The sequence below is a fragment of the Tyto alba genome, unplaced genomic scaffold (assembly GCF_018691265.1).
Source record: "Tyto alba isolate M040663 unplaced genomic scaffold, T.alba_DEE_v4.0 Super-Scaffold_23, whole genome shotgun sequence".
Taxonomy (NCBI): domain Eukaryota; kingdom Metazoa; phylum Chordata; class Aves; order Strigiformes; family Tytonidae; genus Tyto; species Tyto alba.
In genome coordinates, this window is record NW_024881297.1 from 5673805 (window position 1) to 5694861 (window position 21057).

The 21057-nt window shown below is 43.5% G+C and overlaps 1 protein-coding gene across 1 annotated transcript in view; it reads left to right on the forward strand.

The window, feature by feature from the left end:
• The window catches only part of CFAP299 (cilia and flagella associated protein 299), a 223713-nt gene extending 211053 nt beyond the window's left edge, over positions 1–12660 (forward strand). The window contains 2 exon segments of the mRNA XM_032997972.2: positions 8659–8788; positions 11177–12660. Coding sequence (XP_032853863.2) covers positions 8659–8788; positions 11177–11272 — 226 coding nt within the window. The 3' untranslated portion in view covers positions 11273–12660.
• The last annotated feature ends 8397 nt before the right edge of the window (positions 12661–21057 follow it).

Here is a 21057-nt window from a genome sequence, read left to right on the forward strand (position 1 = left end):
CATTCTGAGTGATTACTGCACAACTTCTGGAGCCTGACAGTAGTTTCATAATTTCTTGGGATTCGGCCTATAACCCCGAGGACTTTAATTTATTCTCCTTTTATTGCTTTTATTTCTTCTATTTTTCTTATTAATCTTAACCTTCATCCTGAAATGCAAAAGGTATACCCAGCTGAAGTTCAAACAATGCTGGGAGTACTGAGCACATTACACAAAAGCCATCTTGGCTACGAGAAACATTTCTAAGTGCTCCAGTGCTGAGGGTGCCTGGTAACCCCCAATGAAAGCAAAAGCAGACGGACCTGCATGTTGGAGCTCTTAGACTATGGCCTGCGCTGCCAGCGGTGGAGAGCCAGGCTGAAAGGATGCAGAAAGGACGGCCCCAGCTCCGCTCAGGTGCCAGAGGGGGTTCGGCTCTGACAATTCTGCCACCCACCCCTTCCTGTCGGTACTGCAGCTCGCAGCATGCCTGGGGCACGGCCCCTAGGCTGCTGGGAGGGGACACAGAGTGCCAAAAAGCCCCCTTGGAAGTGGTTAAGGAAAGGAGTTCTGTCGGTTGATGTGACAGCAGTTGCAATCCTATTGTCTGGCAGTGCCTGAGACTTCATGATACACAGCTCTCAGAAGTGAGAGCGAGTTTAAGAGATGGAGCGACACAGCTGATGTTTTAATTTTCACCTTGTGTTTTCTGTCTGATGAAAGACTCATTTTGTTGTGTACCTGTTTGGACAGAAGCACATAGCAGTATAGGGCAGGGGCAAATCAGTTCTGTAGACTCAAGCACGTGGCAGCAGTCCAGTGTCTGGAGATACAGTATAAATATGTGCAGCAACAGTTATAGAAAGTTCTGCCAGAGTTTGAGGAAACCACACCGGTTTTGAACTCTGAAACCACCTGAATTACACGTGTCATCCCAGTCAGTAACATAGTCTCTCCATGATGGTATTTTGCAGAAGGATTTTGTAGGTTATTTTAAGTATTTTTAATAAACAGGTAGCGATTCTATTGTTTAATTTCCCATTGGTAGTTCTCAGTCTAGGCTTAACATAGGAAAGGAAATCTTTTGCACTCAAATGTACATTCAGTCAGTGATAGCTATGTGTATCAACAACGATATCTTGTTAAAATCTGTACCTTCCTGTCCTGGAAGCAAAAGTAGTGTCCTCTTTCCCTGCTGAATTTTGAAACCCTTATTTGCACTCTTTAGGGTCCCATAGAGAACTGTTCTGCCCAGAAATGTGGAGCGTTTGGGAAGAAGGAAGAATGTTAAACTTTGGAAATGAAAAGGGAAACTTAATGTAGTAATTAAGGGTTTGGTGATTTTAATGTCATTCTTCTGAGGCAGCAAATGAGGACTGAAAGATGTGGCCTGACTGAAGTCCTTGGGTTTTGATGGAAGGTGAGGTGCGATGGCTTGTGCCATAACAGGATGATGAGACAGGAGAGTGGGCAGTTGGTGAGACAGCACAGAGATGCACAGGATATGATCATCTGGATCCCATTGCTGCATGTAGAATACTTGTGTGGGGGTGTGCATGTACATAGAGTAGATATATCATGTGCTTGTTGTGTTATACATATTTGAAATGATCTTTGATTCGTAGATAATTCATGACCAGAAGAAAACTTATCTGATGAGTAAGCTCTGTGCAACAAATTGTTAAACAGCTCCATATGTGTCTGTGTGTGTGTGAAACAGAGGTAGAAAATCTAACCGTTTTAGATGCCAATAGGCAGACCAACAAGGTGAACTATACAGCAGTTGTTAATGGGGACAGGCAGGAGAGACGTGCATTGGCAGTAGCTGAGAACACAGAGCTGGGTTTGTGAATATAAAAATGACTGTTTTGTATGAAGATTAAAGATTCTTATTATTCTGTCAAGAAAAAGGCTGAAACACAGAATCACAGGATGACAGCATCTTTTAGCTGTGGGAATTCCAACTCTCTTGTGTAACAGAATTGCTTTGCAAGTCCTCTTTGTGCAGCTGCTGTTCTGACCGAGAAATATGTCAAGCCATGACAAACTCAAAATGCACCCTTTAGTTAATGCTTCGATAAGATCTGCGTACAGTAGGAAAGCTCCAGACATACGGCACCCATGAGGCGCTTCTAGCCTACATTGTAGGACTGAGACTTGTGTTACGCTCTTGTCCAGTCTAGATGTACATTTCCCAGGCAATGTGGGTTTATAGTTCAGGGAAGCTCGTTGCTAGTGTACCTCTCCCATTAGCCACCTTTCATGTATCTTCATTTCCTTTCAGTGCATTGCCCTTCACCGAATGCCCGCAAGCTCGACAGAGCTGACTTAGAGGCCTGCTGAGCAGGCATACAGTTTCACATCAGGTCAATGGAAGCTGCAGGTGCTCATCACTTTTGCATATCATATTCCTTTTTCCTCCTTGATGTGAGAGGAAATGGGCAATCTTAGAGGCAGATCCTGGGCAGGAGGTGGAGCAGCCATGTGGTTTGGGGAGTTTTCAGGAGAAGTGGGTAGGCTGAAAGGGTTACAGTGCCGAGAGAAGCTGTGTGAGCCCTTTGATCTCAGAGTTGCTCCAGCACGCCACTGGCAATATTGATTGAAAGCAAGAGTAAAGCCAGGCTCTGTGCCCCACTGGACCCTTCCCTGGCACTCTCTGTGCATAACATTCCTCATCGTTTCTTGTGGCAGGGTCTCCTGTGCAGAGGGCTTGGCTGCCTGCGCATCCTCACAGCACTGGTTTTGTAGTGTGAGGTCAGGATCTCAGCCTTCCCATGGGGCGTTGAGTTCATCACCCTTTTGCTATGGAATCACAAGCGAACAGGAATCAGCATGGATATGCTCCTTTCCAGAGCTCTTCATGCCTAGTGTCATCTAAGTTTAAAAAAAAAAAAAGTTAAGGGAAAAGGAGAAAATGAGAAAATTACTTGTTTTTAAAGCCATTAAAAACCAGGGAAGTCAGCAGGTCAGGGAGGTATTTTCATTCATTGCCATGGAGTAGTGGTGGTCCCAATGACTAGTAGTGATGTGTTAGTTCTTGTCCTGTGCTTCTTAAAAGTACTGGGTGAGCATCAGCCCTCCTGCAACCATTGGCAGCTTTGTCACTGCTCTCTGTTGCCGAACTTCAGGGTTTCTACCATTGCTTGGGAGAGATGCAAAGTAGAGGCTGCATTCAGGAACCGCAGAGAGAAGGTGGCCGCAGAGTGCTGCTGCAGGAGCTGTCCAGATGTGAGCAAGAGGGAGAAGCTGCAGCTCTGCAAGGTTCAGACACAGCGTCCAGTGCTACCTGGCACCCTGCTCATCCCTAAAACTGCCTTGCAGCGATGAAATGTGATTGTTGACCCCAGGGCTGCTCCTCAAGGTCGGTAAGGAGACACAGTGAACTGCACATTAGTTAAATGGCAAAGGCAGGGCCAAAACAGTCTTAAAGATTATTGCTGGCTGTAGTGCTAAACATCCTCTCAGCGTGCCAGTTCTGAGCAGGAAAGCTTGGCCACAGATTACAGGCAGAGATCCCCATTACTGCCAGTGCCAGTAGTATAAAGAGGATATGTCAGGCACTCAGTGTCTACTGTGGTGACTCCTGCTTTGTAACTGAATAGGCATCAGGCAGTGCTGTGCTTTTCCACTGCCTCTAGGAAATCAAGGCATGAATTGGTCCTATGGGCCAGATGCTCATTTCTACCAATTTTATACAAGAGTTCATTGGAGTTACTCCTGATTTACAACCAGTTTGCAAGATAATCAGCCATGTGAGTGTAGCTAAATGCTACAGGATTTTAATTCAGTAGTGATAATATAGTCCAGGTAAGCAGGAAAAAATCGCCAGAGTAGCTAATGTGCACAGGAGCTATGGACAAATCAAACTGCCTTGGTTTTGCCAAAGTATGTAACGTATCTCACCCTACCCTGGCAATTATTTGATAAATACAGTTATTTCAGTCAAAGCTGCTTCAAGATGAAAAAGAAAAGCAAAAGTCAGAATCTTTAAATGTCTTAGGTGGAAAAAGTAGCTTGTTCTGTTTAACCAGAGGTCTGTGACACACATCTTATTATGAAATCACGGTTGGCATGGAGTCAGGCATATGTGCTGTATTACATCGTGTCATGTCCCACCAAGGCATTGACCTCGTTTGCACCACAAAGCTGTGGAAGGACTGACAGGCTAAATCCCATCTGAGTATGTTGCTACTTTGTCATATTTGACAAGTGCACACAGAATGCCAGTTTCCCCCCATTAGAATGATTCCTGGAACACTCCTACCAGCAGCTAGAAAGAAAGAGAACACCTGGGTAAAGTAGCTGCTGCTGCTTTCTGTTCCTGGTTCTAGGCTCCTTTGTTGTCCTGCATACCCCTATCTCCCTTGTCCGCACCCTTCTGCTGCTGCCCGACTAAGGCGAGCTGGTCTGTAAATTAGCAGGAGGGGGTCTGAAGCCAGATAGTTTGCATCGCAAATTCATAGAACCACAAACTGAAAAAAGCTGTTGAGCCATCATTGTTTATAATTAGTTTTTGACTGAAGTCCCAGTCTGCTATAGGGAATGGTTTTATCTTTGTGTATGTGTGGGTGGGAAAAGAAAAGTAGAGAACTGAATCAAGGAACCAATCCTTATCCTGAGGGGAAGAAAGAATAGGGTAGTATAATCTACCCCCATGGGATCAAAGGTGGGGCCAACACAGACATAAACACCCTTACGCTATGTTCTGTCTCCCTGTTTTTGCTGATTTAAATACTAAATAGTAAGTTGGGACAACAAAGCTCTTACCCTGCAGATGCACACCTTCTTTTCTTTTGGTCAGGTGGTGATTGGCAACCCTCAGTTTGTTCAGTGTCTGAAGTGCTCTCCAGTCTGTTCAGGCCTGATGCACCGTGACATTTCAGCCCCTGGAATAAGCTATGTAAGAAGTTCTTCCATCACAGTTCATTTCCCACTGCAGGGTAAGGGAAAAAGGGAGACAATTGCACACTGAGGCACCAAAATCCAGTCTGTAACTGTGCAAAGGATTTGCCTGTAGGAAAACTGTTGTCCAGCTCCCTGAGTGTGAGCAGCCACAGGACTCCAACCAAAACACCCCATCTCTTGGCTGGAGCTGGCAATGGGGACTCTTTGCTGCTCTGCCATCGGCCCACATATCCTAGGGAAAAAACCTCCAAATGCTTTTTGTGCCCTGGCTCCCCCAGCCACTGATGAGCTATAATAAAGCCTGCCTTACATCTCACAAGAATGTCAAGTGGTTTAATGCGTGTTTACAAAAGGACCCAGAGATTTCTGGATGAAAGACATTCTATAAGCACCATGTGGTTTGATGTGCTGCCATCTTGGTACCCGAAGGATAACTTTAAGCATACAAAAACCTGTATTCAGGCTCCTGTGTTCTGGGAGGGCATCTGCCTGCCTGCAGAATGAAAATCTGCTCAGACCAGAATTAGCTGATGAATGAAAAAAACCCGCCTCAAATATTTTAGTCTGTGTTCCCAAACACAGTATGCTACTTGTTATATACCACTGCAGCGGCAAGTCATTGTCTAAAAAAAAAAAAAAAAAAAAAATTAACAAAAAAATTTAAAAACCCTCAGCCACAAGATGCATTCTTCTTGCAGCTGGACTGTGGGCACTTCTAAGTCTCTCATAGTCCACATAATTAAGTGCTGTGCTGAAAACTGTTACATTTGTTCCAAAACACATGGTAATCAAACAAAATAATAATATAAAAAAGGTATACTGAATTTTTTTTCTTTGGCATTTGGTCATGTTCATCTGATTGCATATTTTCATCTCAGGATAATTTCAATATTTAAGGGCACATGGAATTCTGCTAAGAAAAAATAGTTTGAATAGATTTGGATTATAGTAACTCCTAGATAGCACTTCAGCAGTAAATTCATTTTAGTATTTATTCTAGAGAAAGAAACACAGATGAGATGGGATTTCCTAGGTCCTGATTTCCAGCCCCCTGTTCTTGCAGCAGCCTTGTGGTAGAATGCATTGATTACAGTGAGCAAGCTTCACCTTAACAGTAACTGGAAGGGGAGAGGCTGCTCCAGAGAACCCTTCTCCAACCCCTTGCTCCTCTGGTCAAAATGTTCTTCTGACCTCCTGCCTATTTAGGCAGTATTAGGAGCATTAGGTGTATTTCTTGCTAGCACATATTACTTTGTTGTCCCAGTAACCCTGTCCTCTAGCTGCAGCAGCCCTTCTCATCCTACCTGCTGAAGGTAGGTGTGAGGCTTCCTTGAATCTCTTGATGTCAACAGTTTTCAGTGAAGAACATGAATAAAGGTATGCAGGAGAAATTTCCTTCTGTGGCCAGACATCTAGGCTTCCTCAAAGCAGCTGCCGTCTCGCTGTCTGCTGTTCTTTGTTTTAGAGAACATGGGAATGTCAAGAAGCTCGGAGCTCATATGTGGGAAAGGCAGCTGGAGAGTTGCACGGGGCGCTGCCCAGTTCTCTTAGCCCTCAGTACCAGGGTTCAGAGAGATTCACTTCTATTTTGCTGGTGGACTTGGGGTTTATGTTTCACATCTAAGCACATGACAGAAACTAATTGGTCATGGAGTGAGAGAGTCCGTAACAAAACCGTTCGCGCTAGACACTGATTTCCCAGTGGAAAGCCCATCTGAGCTCTGATCTTGTCTTCACTGACTTAAATGGGGAAGTACGGTAAGAGTTGGGTTGGAAGCTTAGCAAAATGCAGGAAGTTATTATCCGACAGTTAATTGACTATTTCCACCTTCAGATGTTTAATTTCTTTTTAATGAATGCGGGGAAGTCTTTGCAGAGAGACGTTTCCCCCCACTCCCCATAATGTAGAGCAATTCCTTCCTAATCTGGTAGTGGTTCTCCAGCAGAAACAATCTCCATTTGTGCAATTGGACTCATTAACCAAGTTGTGTCCTGGAGGACAGGGAAAAGCTGTATGGATGAAATAAGGTAACTGAGTAGGAAGTTAAAAGAACCTCTGTATTTAATTTGTATATAAGTTTGTGCATATTCTTATTCTTAGATGTAAGCAGCAAATGAAAAAATCTTCGGTTTACCACTTAACATGGGTACTCAGTAGCATTAAATAATTCTATAGATGAGAAATTAATGTGACCAATTATCATATCAAAGCAAAGCAGTTGTTACTACTAAGCCGAATGAATAGTGTCCACCCACCTTTCACTCATTTTCTGCAGGCATCTAAGTGTTAGCCTGCACAGAGTTCCAGAGGGCAACTTCTACTTGCACTAACTTGCTTGCTCAAGGACATAACTTTGTGCTGAGCACACCACTTTACATTATCTGGCTGTAATCCAAGGCTATCGACTTCAGTGGCAAATCACCCACTGACTTCAGTGATGCCAAGAGGAATTCTGTAAGGGCGTTGTAAACTTATCTCCAAGTGATTATACATTGCTGCATTCCTACCAGAGGTGTTAAGGATGCAAACAGGTTTAGCATACATAACAGTGAGGCCTACTGTTTTGTACTCTTTCGAAGCGAGGAAGAAATCAAGGCACTAAAAAGCACAACCGTGTATCTATTTGGAATGAAGTATCTTTGCAGAAGGTGGGAAAATTAAAAGGTATTTTCTAAATTTCTTGAGTCCTCCTTTTACACAAAATGATTTCCTAACTTCCTGCTGTCTCCTCTGTCTTTTGCAAAAGATACGCCCATCTCATCAGCAGCAGAAATGCAGTGTGCTACTTCAGTGCTCCAACCAGCGAGGTGCACCTAGCAGTGCGATCGCATTGAGCAATTTGTAGATACATCTGAGCTGTAAAGGTTTCTGAGCAAATACTAACAATGAGCATGCAAATAACAGCCTGTTAGTTGGCTGTGTGGCAAGTACAAAACCCAAAAGGGCTGAGGTTAGGTGATAAAAAGTTTGAGAAGGCAAAAAAACAAAAGCATGAGAAGGCTCAAAGAATTCCAGCACCACTGACCTGGGAGAAAGACTGATAAACTGTTGAAACCCTCCCATGTCCATTTTGCATTTGATGTATCAGACTGATTCTTTCTGACTTTTGTTCATCTCCGGACATTTTAGAAACTAGCAAGCACAGTCAGCCTGATCGAAGGGCTTGCTCCAGAACTAATCCCAGGCTGACACCTACAGCTCTTCAGGGAGCTGGGATTTTCCTTTGGGGGCTGGAGTTTAGCCCCTCCCGCTGTATCTGGCCCATGAGGAGACTTCCAAAAAGTCCTGACTGCCAGAATTATATTAAAAACAAGAGAAAGGAAGACAGTAAGGCAGCAAGAGAGTTCCAGTGAGATCCTAAGGGGAAACCATCAATTCCCACATCTGGTTTGCAGATCTGTGGTGGTCCAGGAAGCACTTTCAGGTGGTCTCCAGAGCTGTTCCCATCACAGTAGTAGCTCTCAAGCACTACCGTTTCCCGCTAGTTATAGCCCGGGCTCTGAGTCTTTTAGTAACACTAGTACTGAATGGATGAGGAGTCAGCTTGGGGCCTCAGTTTTGGTTTGCCAGAGATCAGATATGTAGGGCCACGTTTGGACAGTGTTTCTAATATTTAGTAGACTCCTGTTCCTCAGTGAGTCTGTCTGGCTTTCAGGGGGGCTGCTGTGGGATCAGGAACTACTCAGCACGAATAAGGAGGTCAGAATCTGCCCTTTAAGCTGGGAGAATAACATCCATTAAAAGTACAGCATTTCTGTTTCACATTTTCACAGCTTTTACAACTGGGATAGAAATGTCAGCACTTCAAATTCCAGCCCAAATTACCAAGTGATTGCAGAAAATGCCTGTGGACTCCTCTTCAAGAACAAAAGCGATAGGAAAATAATAAATGTGGATCCCAAGGTAAATGTCTTTTTTTTTTCCCTACCCTCACTATTCTAAACTGTCTTTATGCAATGGAGATTGACTGCTGAACTGTTGAGTGTGATTGCAAATAGTGTTTTTACCAATATACACCTAATATTTCAAGCATATTCAGACATGCTGTTCCCCTTGTTAACACAGCTGCTGTGGTCCCTGTCAGGATAAACTTAGCCAACCTTGTTTATGACTGAGTGTGTCTAGACCTTTCCCCTGTGACGATGAAAATCAGAAGTTGAACTGACTGATAAAACTGCAAGATTTCCAAAGCAGGGTTTCCCTTATACCCTGCCCCTTTCCCTGCCCTTTTTCATTCCATCCAGAACAAGAAACTGTTGCCATCGCTGCCAGGATAGGCTGCAGGCTAAGGCTACATACATCCTATTAATTGAGTTGCCGAGAAGAGCTAAGGAAGGGGAAGCATGGGAGAGGGAATAGGCTGAGGAGGAAGGTGGGGACTGACGGGAAGATGTGAGGACTGAAGCATGGGAGTGTATAAGCAGGTACATCTGGTATGGAAAGACACACTGTGTTTTACTCGGAGGATGACACTTGTGCCTCTAGCTAAAAGGAAAAATTGCAAAAATATTGGTGACACATTGTGGGGCTGGTGGTCCCTGTACCCATCTCCTCTGAAAAATCAAATCTCTATTATGAAACATGCCTGCAGCTATTAAAATTAAGTAAATTAAGTAAATATTAGGCTACTTTGAAACAAAAGCTGCAACTCACAGCAACTGTAGTATCCCAAATCCTGGCAGGGCCTGCTGAACACCAGCAAATCCAGAAAGAACAATCGGTTCCTGCATCCCAAATGTGGGCCATCCTCTACCCCAGCACTTTTGCAGTGGTGAACCGAAACTGGCAGAGCTCCTTTCCCAACTGCACACAGTCCTTATTCTTCCTCCTTAATACAAAAGATTTAAGAAGTCCTAAGGAAAGCGGTCCCATTAAGATCATTGAGTTCTCGTAGCAGCTTGCAATTATCAGTGGCATCAGGGTCAAAGTTGGATTTTAAACCCTGTCCCTCACAAAAGAAAAATTTGACACTAGATGCATCTTCTTGTGGAAAACTGTTTCTCCAGCATGCAGTAAATTGTTCAGAAGGATTTACAATTGCATAAAAGAAAGGAAAATACTTGTGTCTCAGTGGTGCTATAAACTGGAGGAACGTTGTGGACTGTGTCTGTCATATGTGATTGACAGCACAAACGTATGCTTTGCTTTCACCTAAAAACAGCTCTGATCCTACTGTTGCTGACGTTGATTGGTCTCTACCATTTATTTACATAGCAGTTGAATCTGAACAAGGCAAATGCTCGAGTTGTACCCGGACATCCCATTTTCAGGCCTAGTTGAAAGCTGATTAAATTGCCGTGGGTATTTCATCTTTCATGTTGGGAGCTGAGTGAGTAATAATAATATTATAGACAGCTTCCTTCTATAAGAAACTGCCTGTGTTCCTCTGGTGCTAACCGCACTTTTTTAAACTTTACAACTGAAGTCCTTGGACCATAGATTGGATGTGACAAACACACCCAGGCTTTGGTTACTCTCAAAACCAACATGAACTAAGCTGGGCAATAATTTGTTTGGGTTTCTACAGAACTGATCTAGGATGATGGTTTCTTTGATGTGCTTGCCATGAAAGATGGTTGCATATGAATAGTAACAGTACAAAATATCAAATTATATGCATTTCAAAATAAGTGCATTGGTTTGTTAGAAATTCAAAAATGCATACCTAAAAATGTGTTTGGTTGCATTGAAAGTGGGCCACTGATCCAACTTCCTGCAGCTGCACAACATCTGTAACAAATAACCAGCTCTTTAGTGTCTATGTGAAAGATCCTTGCTTGCCAAGAGCCACACTAAGAAGTGTTTGTGTGTGTACATTGTGTCCCCACGCAGGTTGTGGGGCACCGGCCTGTGAGTCCCCATGAGATCCATCTGGCTTTGGCTTTTGTGTAACACTCACTGATGGAGAACAAGCTTTTGAGAAGTGCTTGCTATGGCCCAAACTGAAATCAGCACAAATTCTCTGTCATGGTGTTCAGCTTGAACAGACTTAGTACCAGCAGACTGATTTTTGCAGGCAGGCCTCCTCTTTGATCAGTTGACGGTCCACTTGTTCCTAGTTGTATTTAGCAAAAAGAACTCTATCACGGTCTTTACATCTGCTAAAAGCATTGCAGGAGAAACAAACTGCCCTGTGCCAGGACATTAGTTTTGACTGAGAAATCTCTACCTTCAGAGCTAGTTGCATTTGTCAAACTTTATGTTCCAAGAGAAAAAGAAGAAAATTCATGACATTAAAAACCATGTCTTTTCTCTCTCCTGACCAGGTATCTGTAATATTCTGTGTTTCAGGCCTACCCAGGAGACAGCACAACACGGACACCCATTGAAACAGATCTCTATCTCCATGTTGTTATCTATGACCATTTCATTAGAAGAGGGACCTAAGATCCACCTGTGTGGCTTTTCTCCCAGTGGTTTGATTAACTCTTTTAAGGTCATCTGGAAGAAAAAGGAACAGTTGACACATCTTTACCTTGTATTCGAGGGTAGGAAGGGGAGGATTTTTATGCTGGTCTAGAGTTAGCTTGTGACTCACTCCTTGAGGGAAATAAAATGGAAGGAAGACCCTGTATTGGCTGTAGAATCCATCTATCTGGGCCCCTATTTGACCTTCATGAAGCCCGTGGGGTATGTGAATAGCAAAAGCACCTAAAGGGAAGACAGGAGGTTTGGACCCAACTTTTCCCACTACTCCTAAGGCAGCAGGGTGGCTGGAACTGAGGTGCTGCATTCTTTCCTGAAGTAAAGAAACTACTGTCCCATAGTTCCCCAGGTTGTTTTAAATTCTTCCTGGGAAACTTTTTCAGGTAGTCCTGGAGCTCTGTTGAGCAGCTAACACTGTGTAATATGGACGAAGCCATTCACAGGGTAGCAGAGAGAAGTTGTACCAAATAGACTGGTAAACGTAAAGAAATCTGCAGCATTTTCGTGGTATTAGTGGTTCCTTGAAGGCCACTTTTCATCCATTCCTGCTCTTGCTGCTGTTCTAGTACCAACTTGCCAGAAGTTCAGGCAGCAACACAATGGCCCAAGGGACTCTATTCCATTCCCAGGGCACTTGGGGAAGTTGCCCGTACTTACATGACCCAGCTGGTATAACCACCAACGTAGCTGACTGCTTACTGGAGAACTGGAAGACAGCACAAAGCTAAGCAGCAGAAAGAACTAGCAGGAAAAAAAAGCAATAATTACAGAGAAAAGTAAAAGGATGTGGAGGAGAAGGCAGAGGAAACAGAGGCAAGAGAGTGTCTGGATAAAATTCCCTGGACCTTATTCTTTTAAGGACTGGATGATTTTAATGATCTTTTCTGTCTTTGGTACTGTGAATTTGTGAAAAGGACAAGTGAGGCAACTCGGACAAGAAAAAAGATGGTAGCAGCGCTGCTAGGCTTACCATAGGGTGGGGTTTATCTGCCAGCCTCATCACAAGCATGTTCCCGTTGGAAAAGGCTGAGAGCCTCGGTCTTAGCAGTTGGCGCATTAAAGATCCCTTTACTGCAAGGAGAGGGAGTGTTCCAACAATTACAAAGTGAAAGTTGTTACTTCAAAGCTGCAGTAATTTGGGAGAGACTTAGAAGTCTTCTTTTCTTTCCCATAAAACTTTCGATGTTATGAAGTTCTACCATTTCCAAAATATAATAAAATCTTTCACTGTAACGTCTTGCTTTTATATAGAGCACTTCATCCTCTAGCACCCTAACATTTTTGCAGCAGATAGGCAACCTGGAGGTTCATTTACTCATCCCTGAACTGCAGCCAGGCTGCGAAGGAAGCACTCAGGGAGGTGCCAGGCCTCATCTCACCGAGCTCCTGCCACTGCTCCATTGCTGGGTCGGCAGAGCCCCCCCATGCGGATGGAGCAAGTGCCAGCAGGGGGGCTTTGCCAGCCCCTACTAGAGCCCTTCACTTCAAAGTGGGGGGAATACCAAGTGAAAAGCCTGCCCAGAGCAAACAGGCAAAAAATGGCAATGCTTCTTCTCAGAGCTATTAATGGAGAGAAAAAAAGGCCAAGGCTGCAGTAACTCTGATTTTGCAGAGAGCTGTGCACTGGAAACGTACGTCTCCAGAGTGAAGACCTTGTGCCATTAGGGCAGGCTTCTCCTGACCTTGGTGCTTCCAGGTGTTTCCCTCATGTAACAGTACCAAACAAAGATTTCCATCATTCCTTGCATCTCACCTGAAAACTAGGCTTCTGGCATTGACTCAGCTTTGCTTTACTGCCCCCGTGTCTTGGGGCAGCTCAAGGGAAGGGCTAGATACTAACTCACAAATATTTTCGTAGCATTAAAGCCAATTTGCCTCTATAGTATACGTTAGCATTTGGGATATAATTTTTTCAAGAAGAAAATCAGAACTCCTGAGCCATTTTGAAGACATTAGGTTTTGCCTCTCTTGAGCACTGGAGAGGGAGAAATCCTCATCATGAAGGCTGGTAGAAGGGACAATAGGTGGAAAGGGTATGAACTACATTTTTCATTCCTCTTGATAAATGAATTGTAATTTTTCTTTCTCAATCTAATTGGATTTTAAAGTAATGTTAAAAAACCTAAGTTGGAAAGTGGTCCCTAATTTGGAGAACATTATCTCAGAATCATAATAAATAAATAACCTGAAATAAGACTTAATAGAAGTAAATTTTCAACTGTAGAAGTTATTTCCACAAATTCAGCTTCCTTTGTTTTCATCTTACTAATCAATGCTCTTGATTCAAAAGAACGGCAGGAAGTCTAGGAGGATCCTATGTTTACATCTGCAAGAAAATGGAAGGAAATTTGGATCTAAGTGGACTTTACATGTTTTCAGTCAGTGAGTGCACCAGTGTACTGTATATCTCTAAGGGTAGGTAACTGGAAGGCTGTAAAGATGTAAGAAGCCTCATCTTTTGCAGCCAATGCTGACATCCTATGGAATTGGAATTTCATGCTATTTCTGACTCAGGTGATAAACCTCATTTGGGGCAAAAGGTAAACTGTAATATCTGCAATAAAGGAATAGTATTCATCGAGTAATTCACAGAATTAGTGGCTGCTCAGTAAACTCAGTTGATTCCTTCCTACGTATCCTTGCCTATGAACTAATCTCTTGGTGTTCTAGGACCCCAGAGCATTATCATAAATGAAAGCTCCTGAGTTACATGTTATAGTCCTTTGCTAATCCTTTCTGGAAGAAACTTTGGCCTCTGCTGTAAGTAAAATCTGTCCCCAAAACACTTCTGTTAATCTGGCTTGCATTTTAAAGAAAAGGTTAATTTTCTTAGACAAACAGGATAGTGCCTAAAAGCAACTAAGTGCTGTTACACTTCATTTCCCTAAACTGTCAGTGGTGGTTTTCCCCACCATCTTGTCACTGTTCAGCCCTGGGTAGACACTCAGTGAAGTGGACATGCAAAACATATGGTGATCAAGAGAGAAGCTTTCCAAGGACTGATAACCACATGAAAGCTTCCTGTATATGTTCTTATGCTCTATGACTTCTTAGAAGAAACAAATGCAAACTGTCCAGCCTGAAATTATTGCCTGCTATAAACGTAAGGTGAATGGAAATTTCTCTATTCTGTTCTGAAAAGAGACTGGTATAGTTCACTGGTCTTGACATTTACTGCAGGTACAGAGTTTGCACGGTGCCGTAATATAACTGATTTCAGGCATCGATGGGAAAGTGCATCCTTGCAAAGGATCCCCCAGAGCTCTAGATTTTATACCAGTGGGGGGTTTTGTGTGGTTTGTTTTTTTTTCAACCATGTTTAAGCTGAGTACATGAGTTACAACCTACAGGTTATATATATAGATTTTGGATTGGTTAATATTTCTTTACCTCCTCACCCAAATTCATAGTTGTGTTCTCTTTTTGTGGAGTTTGGATCTTTGGTCTTGCAACAATGTTCGGAACTGTTGCTATTGTTATTTTGGATAAGAGAGTAAAGCTCAAAAGTAACACGAGATTGGTGGTGAACAGCTCCATCCTGAGCCACAAGCAGAATCACAGGAAGAGGAGTTATTTACTACAAAATGCAATGCTTTGAAAAGAAAAGTCATTTTAAACCAAAATGTGAAGTTCTTTGTTCTTTAACTGTTCACAGCAGGACACTTTGATGTAGTTAGAAACTTTTCATAAGATGTGAAATGAAATTCTGGTGCTTCAGTGTGATTTTATGGAGGGGCATTGGCAGCTTTGCATTCTCTGACCAAAAGTGGTTTTGCAGAAGGCCAGCTGCCTGAGGACCCCAAGCAATGGCGGTAATTAAGCCCCACTTTTGAATTTGGTAGCTGTACAGTGAGGTACAACAGGCCTTCATGAATTCTAAGTTCATGATTGCAGCAGCAGCCTTGTCAATCTAGCTGCATCTTCAAAGCTGAAAGAAGGAAATGGGGAATGGCAGCACCACCTTAATAGCTGACCCCTATCTCATGTAACGAACGAGAAGACCTCCAAGAAGCATACAGTTTGGTCATGAGTTGGTTCTTGTTTTGGCCATCAGCAAAAGAGGTTGTAGGGGAAAGTCCTCCATTAACTCCAACTCCCCACATACAGAAAAGAAATCAGATTAAAAATGACTAAAACGTTTGGGCAGTTCTCTGCAAGGCAGGCAGGGACAAGCAGTGCAGGCCAAGCCACTGTTCCCACTGCAAAGAAAACAAAAACACAGGTGCTGAATGTACTGAAGCCATGCAGATTAGCCCTGTGTGCAGTACGCGCTCTTTACAAGAAGGAAAAACATCACTCTTGTTATTTGGCTATTGTTCGCTTGAGGCGTGTTTTATTTCAGCTCAACTCCAAGCAGAGTTATTACAGATCCCACAGCAGAAGTTCTCTGTGATGAGAGAAACATGTGATCTCTGGGCCCTAGAGAAGGAATTATGCTGCGAAGGCACCTCCGGCAGGAAGGCTGATGCTGGCCACCTGAGCAAACACCCAGTCTAGTGAACGTAAAAAAGCAAGCACGATGAATGTAAGTAATGCCTGTACCCAGGAGTGATTTGGTGCAAGCTTCTCACCGTGACTCTGCCTAGTGAAAGGCTATTTTCTGTACACATCTCTAATACCAAGAGCAAGGAGATTCAAAGAAAGCAAGCGGTGCTTTGTTCCCCAATAAAAGGGGAGAGCTGGCTCTGCGTGTTGCAGTTTGTGTAATGCGATTCCAAGCACTGCTGGTGGATGTGCTGTTAAGTGTTCTTCTGTGCCAGTTATGAACTTCACAGTGTTGTACACGGGAATTTGTGTATATAAGGGATGTAGGAGAATGATACAGCTTAGGATAACTGTGTCATTCGGAGCTGACTGGGGAGGATTCTGCTGACTGGGCCACAAGCCTGAATGCACTGAGAAAATATAAGGTTTCTCTGGAGTGATGGCTTCTGGGGGCGCAGGATGACACACGTTAGCCAGAGATTATGGGTCTAGTAAGAGTGGTGGTGGGTCACTTCGTGGGCTTGGAGCCGTGCTGCCGGGCACAAAGCTGGTGCCACTGATCCAAAGACTTGGTGGCAGGAGCCCTGCCAGAGCAGAATACACAGAAGCCCATCTGAGGCAGGCAAACAGATGGTGCAGAGGGCCGGTGTGAGCCAGCCGAGGTGAAGCTGCAGGGGGGTATTCACCAGATGAGAGCAAGGAGAGCTCGATGTAGGAGCCACAGCAGTGGAGATTGCTTTTGTAAGTGAATTCTGGAAAGCCTGAAAGCCAGGCAACTAATAAGCACAAGTGTGGGATTGGCCTTCACATGCTGAACAGATTTTGCTAATATCACTTTGTTATGCAAATATGTAATTATTTCATTTCCCCCAGAGGGAGTATTTGTGGTTTCCTCTTCCCCAAGACTTCCGAATGCTTGTGTGGAGGGAACAAATAACTGTGAAGTTACCAGGTACATGCATTACATGGCAAGCCCTGAAAAAGTGGAAACCTGGAAGTTTTTGGTGGAGGTTTTAAATAGCACTTTTGAAAGGGGCTGCTGCAGGGTGGTGAGGCTGCCCCTGACAAGGGCACCGGAGTTGCTCACCATTTAAATAAACTTAATTAAGATTGAAACTTACTGTGTTCCCCGGGGCTAAGGAATAAAGAGGCTAGGTTGCCTCACAAACCAGAGACTGTGGTGGATCGGGATGGAGCTGTACTAGCAAGGAGCTGTTAGGTCCCTGCAGGGAGGGAGAAGGAGCTGCAGACCTGCCCAGAGCTGCACTGGCTGTAGCCAGGGAGGGTGATGATATCCTCACTGACGCAGGCGAGAACAAATGAGAAGCATCCACTGTGACTCCCTCTTTCTATAGCACCGTGGTAAAATAACTATAGGTGGGTGATCAGCTTGGAAAGTCCACTCCTGCCCCATTGTAAGGCATTGAACTTTTGTATTATTAAGGGGGAGACAGACAGTTGGCTTGTCTTATACACAGGCAGAATTTCAGATAGCTTCAGTTTGATCTTTGCCTTGAATATCTGCCTGCAAGTGCATCTGTAGACACACACACGTGCACACGCACACACCTGCTGGAGTTTGGTGCCTACTTTTAGAGCAGCATTATTTGACCTCTTCGCATTTTTCCTGTTTCTTTATAGAAAGGGGGAGCCAGGAAGGAAAGGGAGAAAAAAAAAAAAAAAAAAAGCCAAACCAGATTATCTATTATCTATAGCAGTCCAAATAGTTATCTCAGCTCTGCAGATGGAAATCTAGAGTGACCGTACTGGGTAGGACGGAGTCACTCCACAATCACACCGGTGTGTACACAGAATTTGTTCCATGCAGTGACAGTTATTCTTTGTCTGCATGTTTTGTAGCTCTTCATGCCCCTGCAGCTGTTTTGTGTAGAGACCTGCCCTCCAGACTGACTAAAACCTGATTTGTACATTTGTACCAAAATGATTTGTATGCTGTGCAGAAAGGCAGAAGACTTTGTATGGATATGCCAAAGAAGTGACTTAGGAAGTTGAACAGTGTTTTGAGATGTGGAGCCTGTCAGTATATCATACTGAAATGTTTCCCTTGTTTTTATAAACACAGAAAAGGTAGGTGAGCTTTTATTCCACGCTTGCTTTGATGATTATGCCATTGAGCTGCTATGCTTGGCAAACCAAGACAGAAAAAAGGGGGAGGGAGAAAAATAAGAAATTAACACCACATTTAGTCATCTCGGTTAAAAATGCAAAAGATATAGAGTGTTTCTGCACCAAGTGCAGACTAGATCATCTTCTGCACAAATCATTTTTTACTGCTGTTGCGTCAACATTAGGGCTCAACATATTCTTTAACCCTTTTTAGCCTTCTAAATGACTTGGTTTGCCTTTATCGATAGAAGACTTAGAAAGCCGATCAGGGTGCACATCAGCTGTCACCAGATGGAGTCACATTCAGGGACAAGTTCAGGTGTTTCATTCCCCCAAGTTTCTCTTCAGGCATGATTGGGATCTGTTCTGCTGGCAGGTGAAAAGCTGAGATGTAAAATTTAGTAACTGTTATTAACAATTTTTGCACTTCCTAGATCAAGAGCTTGTATGAGGAAAATCATTGCAGCTTAGATCAGTGAAGTAATACTAGTTTACTTAGTGAATAAGTATTTTAAGGGTTCTGGAAAAAAACACTGCCAATCTTTTCAGCATGACTACTATAGGATGGTGAATCTCAGCTGTGCATATAACACTGAAATCGGTGAAGCCCTGTAGTTTGTGTCTGCTGAGGATTTGGCCTAAAGAAAAGACCTCCGGATTTGACTGCGTATTGATAGAAAGCAAATGCAAGCTTTTGGCTCATACCGGTCAGACGCCAAGAGGTGTGTCAGCTTCCTGCAGCTGTCTGCTTACTACTGGGCCTCCAAGTGGAATATGTCCTATTAACATCGACCCTCTGATCAGCCTGATCATTTAAATAGTTTTTCAGCCATCCAGATGGTAATCTCCTAACTTAGATATGGTGATTTTGTCAGAGACGGTGGGAAAAATCTGGCCAAATTTGAGGTAAATGTCATCCGCTGGTCTCCCTCATCTGCAAGTCCAGTCAATTTGCCACAAAAAGCAATCAGGTAGGTCAGACATGATTTGCACTTGGCAAATCCTGCGGACTGTTCCCACTTGCTTTCTTCTCCCTCACGTGCCCAGAAAGGTGTCCCGAGAGGACACGCTCCGTGATTGTCCCAGAGACTGAAGTGGGACTGTCTGGTAGTCAGCTGTTGATATGCCTCCTCTTGACCATGCAACTCTGACAAAGATCTGGTGGAGGAGACTTTTTTTTCTCCTGTGCCTCCCACAGTCCCTTGTCTTTCCTATACAAGGGCACACTTCAGCTGTTGGGGAGCTGCTTTGCTCCAGTAAGTGATGGCAGTTGGTTTCCAATACTCAGCAATCTGTTGCATAGACTGAGGTCATATTGGGTGAAACTGAGTCTGGACTTCCCGTTATTCTGGCAAGAGATTCAGATCTGACCTTTTCATTTGGCCATTTTGGTAGGAAAGATTAAAATGTCAAGAGTGGCACCATGGCTGTCCTATTTCTTCCTTCTTTCCAAAACAGAGCTAGTGGAGTCTCTTTCAAGGAGCTCGCCATTTGCTTTTTGAAATATAGATGTTTAACTTGTACCTTGTTTAACCGAGAACTAAACTGGAAGCGCATTAAATTGTTGCCTCAATTAAAAGTAATATTGATTTTGTCAGAGAACGAAGTGCAGTAGTAAAACGTATCAGTAAATGCTGACTTCATTCTGTTATTAAGTATATTTGCCCTATGAAACTTGGCCAATCAGTGCAACCAGGCTGGAGCATCCATCTGCTACATTTGGAGCAGGACTCAGGCCACAAAGCATATTAAGAAAAACTGCAGAACTACATTTCCATTCTGGAAGTAGTGCCAGTGTCAAAATATCTACTGCAAACCAAACCACAGGTTCTTTCCATAGCCCTCATTGCTGTTTGTAAAATGTTATTTAAGAAACTGAGCTGAAAAGGTGCCCATGGAGAATTTCAGATGGGGACGTAGTCAGAATCCAAACTAACCAACCACAATTTACTTCAACCAAAATATTTCATTTTAAATGAAACCATTTTCTCACTTTGACAGATCCCCTTGCTTACTGTTCAATGTTTTAATGCATCCATATCTTAGCAATAAACATTGATATATAAAAAGAAAACAAACCATGGCTGACCGGATAGCAGAGTTTGCTATGCAAAGTCCATTATGTGTGGACTTCCCACATTAGAGATGAATATTCATCAATTGATGAAGGATGATTTTCTCCCTGCAATCAGCAAAATAAGATACTGCTTTCAGATGCCGAGACTACTGTTTGTGTGCCAAGATGTGTATTTTCAAAAGTTGGCATTAGTCTGGAGAGCCCCTCTTCCACATATTCACCTGGCTGCCCCTGAAGAGGAAGGCTACAGAATCATCACGGGGGCTGATGATCTAACTCAGGAACATTGTTCCAACCTTTGAAGTTGCAAGTCACAGAGGTACAACTCCAAGAGTGTCTTGGCAGTTGCATGGACAGCAAACTAGCCGACTAAAAGCCTACTGTTGAGTGAGGTGAATAGCTCTTTAAATCCTTCTCCATGCACTGATGTGAGGGGCGTCATGGACACTCAGCTAGAAAACAGGCACCTAAAGCTAGGTGTCTTAATCTCCACAAATATTCATAATAGTCAGTGCTTGTGGTTAGAACTCCAGAAGTACCTGAAGTGTTTGAGAATAGCAGGTCCACTGACTCTCATTTCGGCACATCACCCTGCACTTCTGCTGTAGTAGTTCAGAGGAGCTTTGGGAAAAAAAATCTTACTCTAATAATGCCTGGGCTTGTGCTGAAAGCTGGTACAACCCTGAGCGTTTGCTGTGTTCTGGCTGTGTGAACCAAGAATTGCAATGCGAGCTTGTAGCCAGCAGTATTTTCTGCACAGTGCTGAGTTCACATTTAATATGTTTCCAGAACTGCAGTAAGATGGATAGAAAATCGCCCCTGTGGATTTTGAGCTGCTTAGTTTCAATGAAGCACAGCTTTCTTCCTGCCAAAACTTGGTTCGCTTGCTAAATCAGGACAGTAGTCTGCATGTTTCACAGTCTCTTACACAGAATAGTGAGAGCTGAGGGTGTTGAAGTACACTGGGTCATTTCAGTGCAGCACGGCTGTCCAAGCCTACACCTATAGCACAGTTACTGGGCGTGCATCGTCCTAATAGAAACAGCAATGCTGCCTC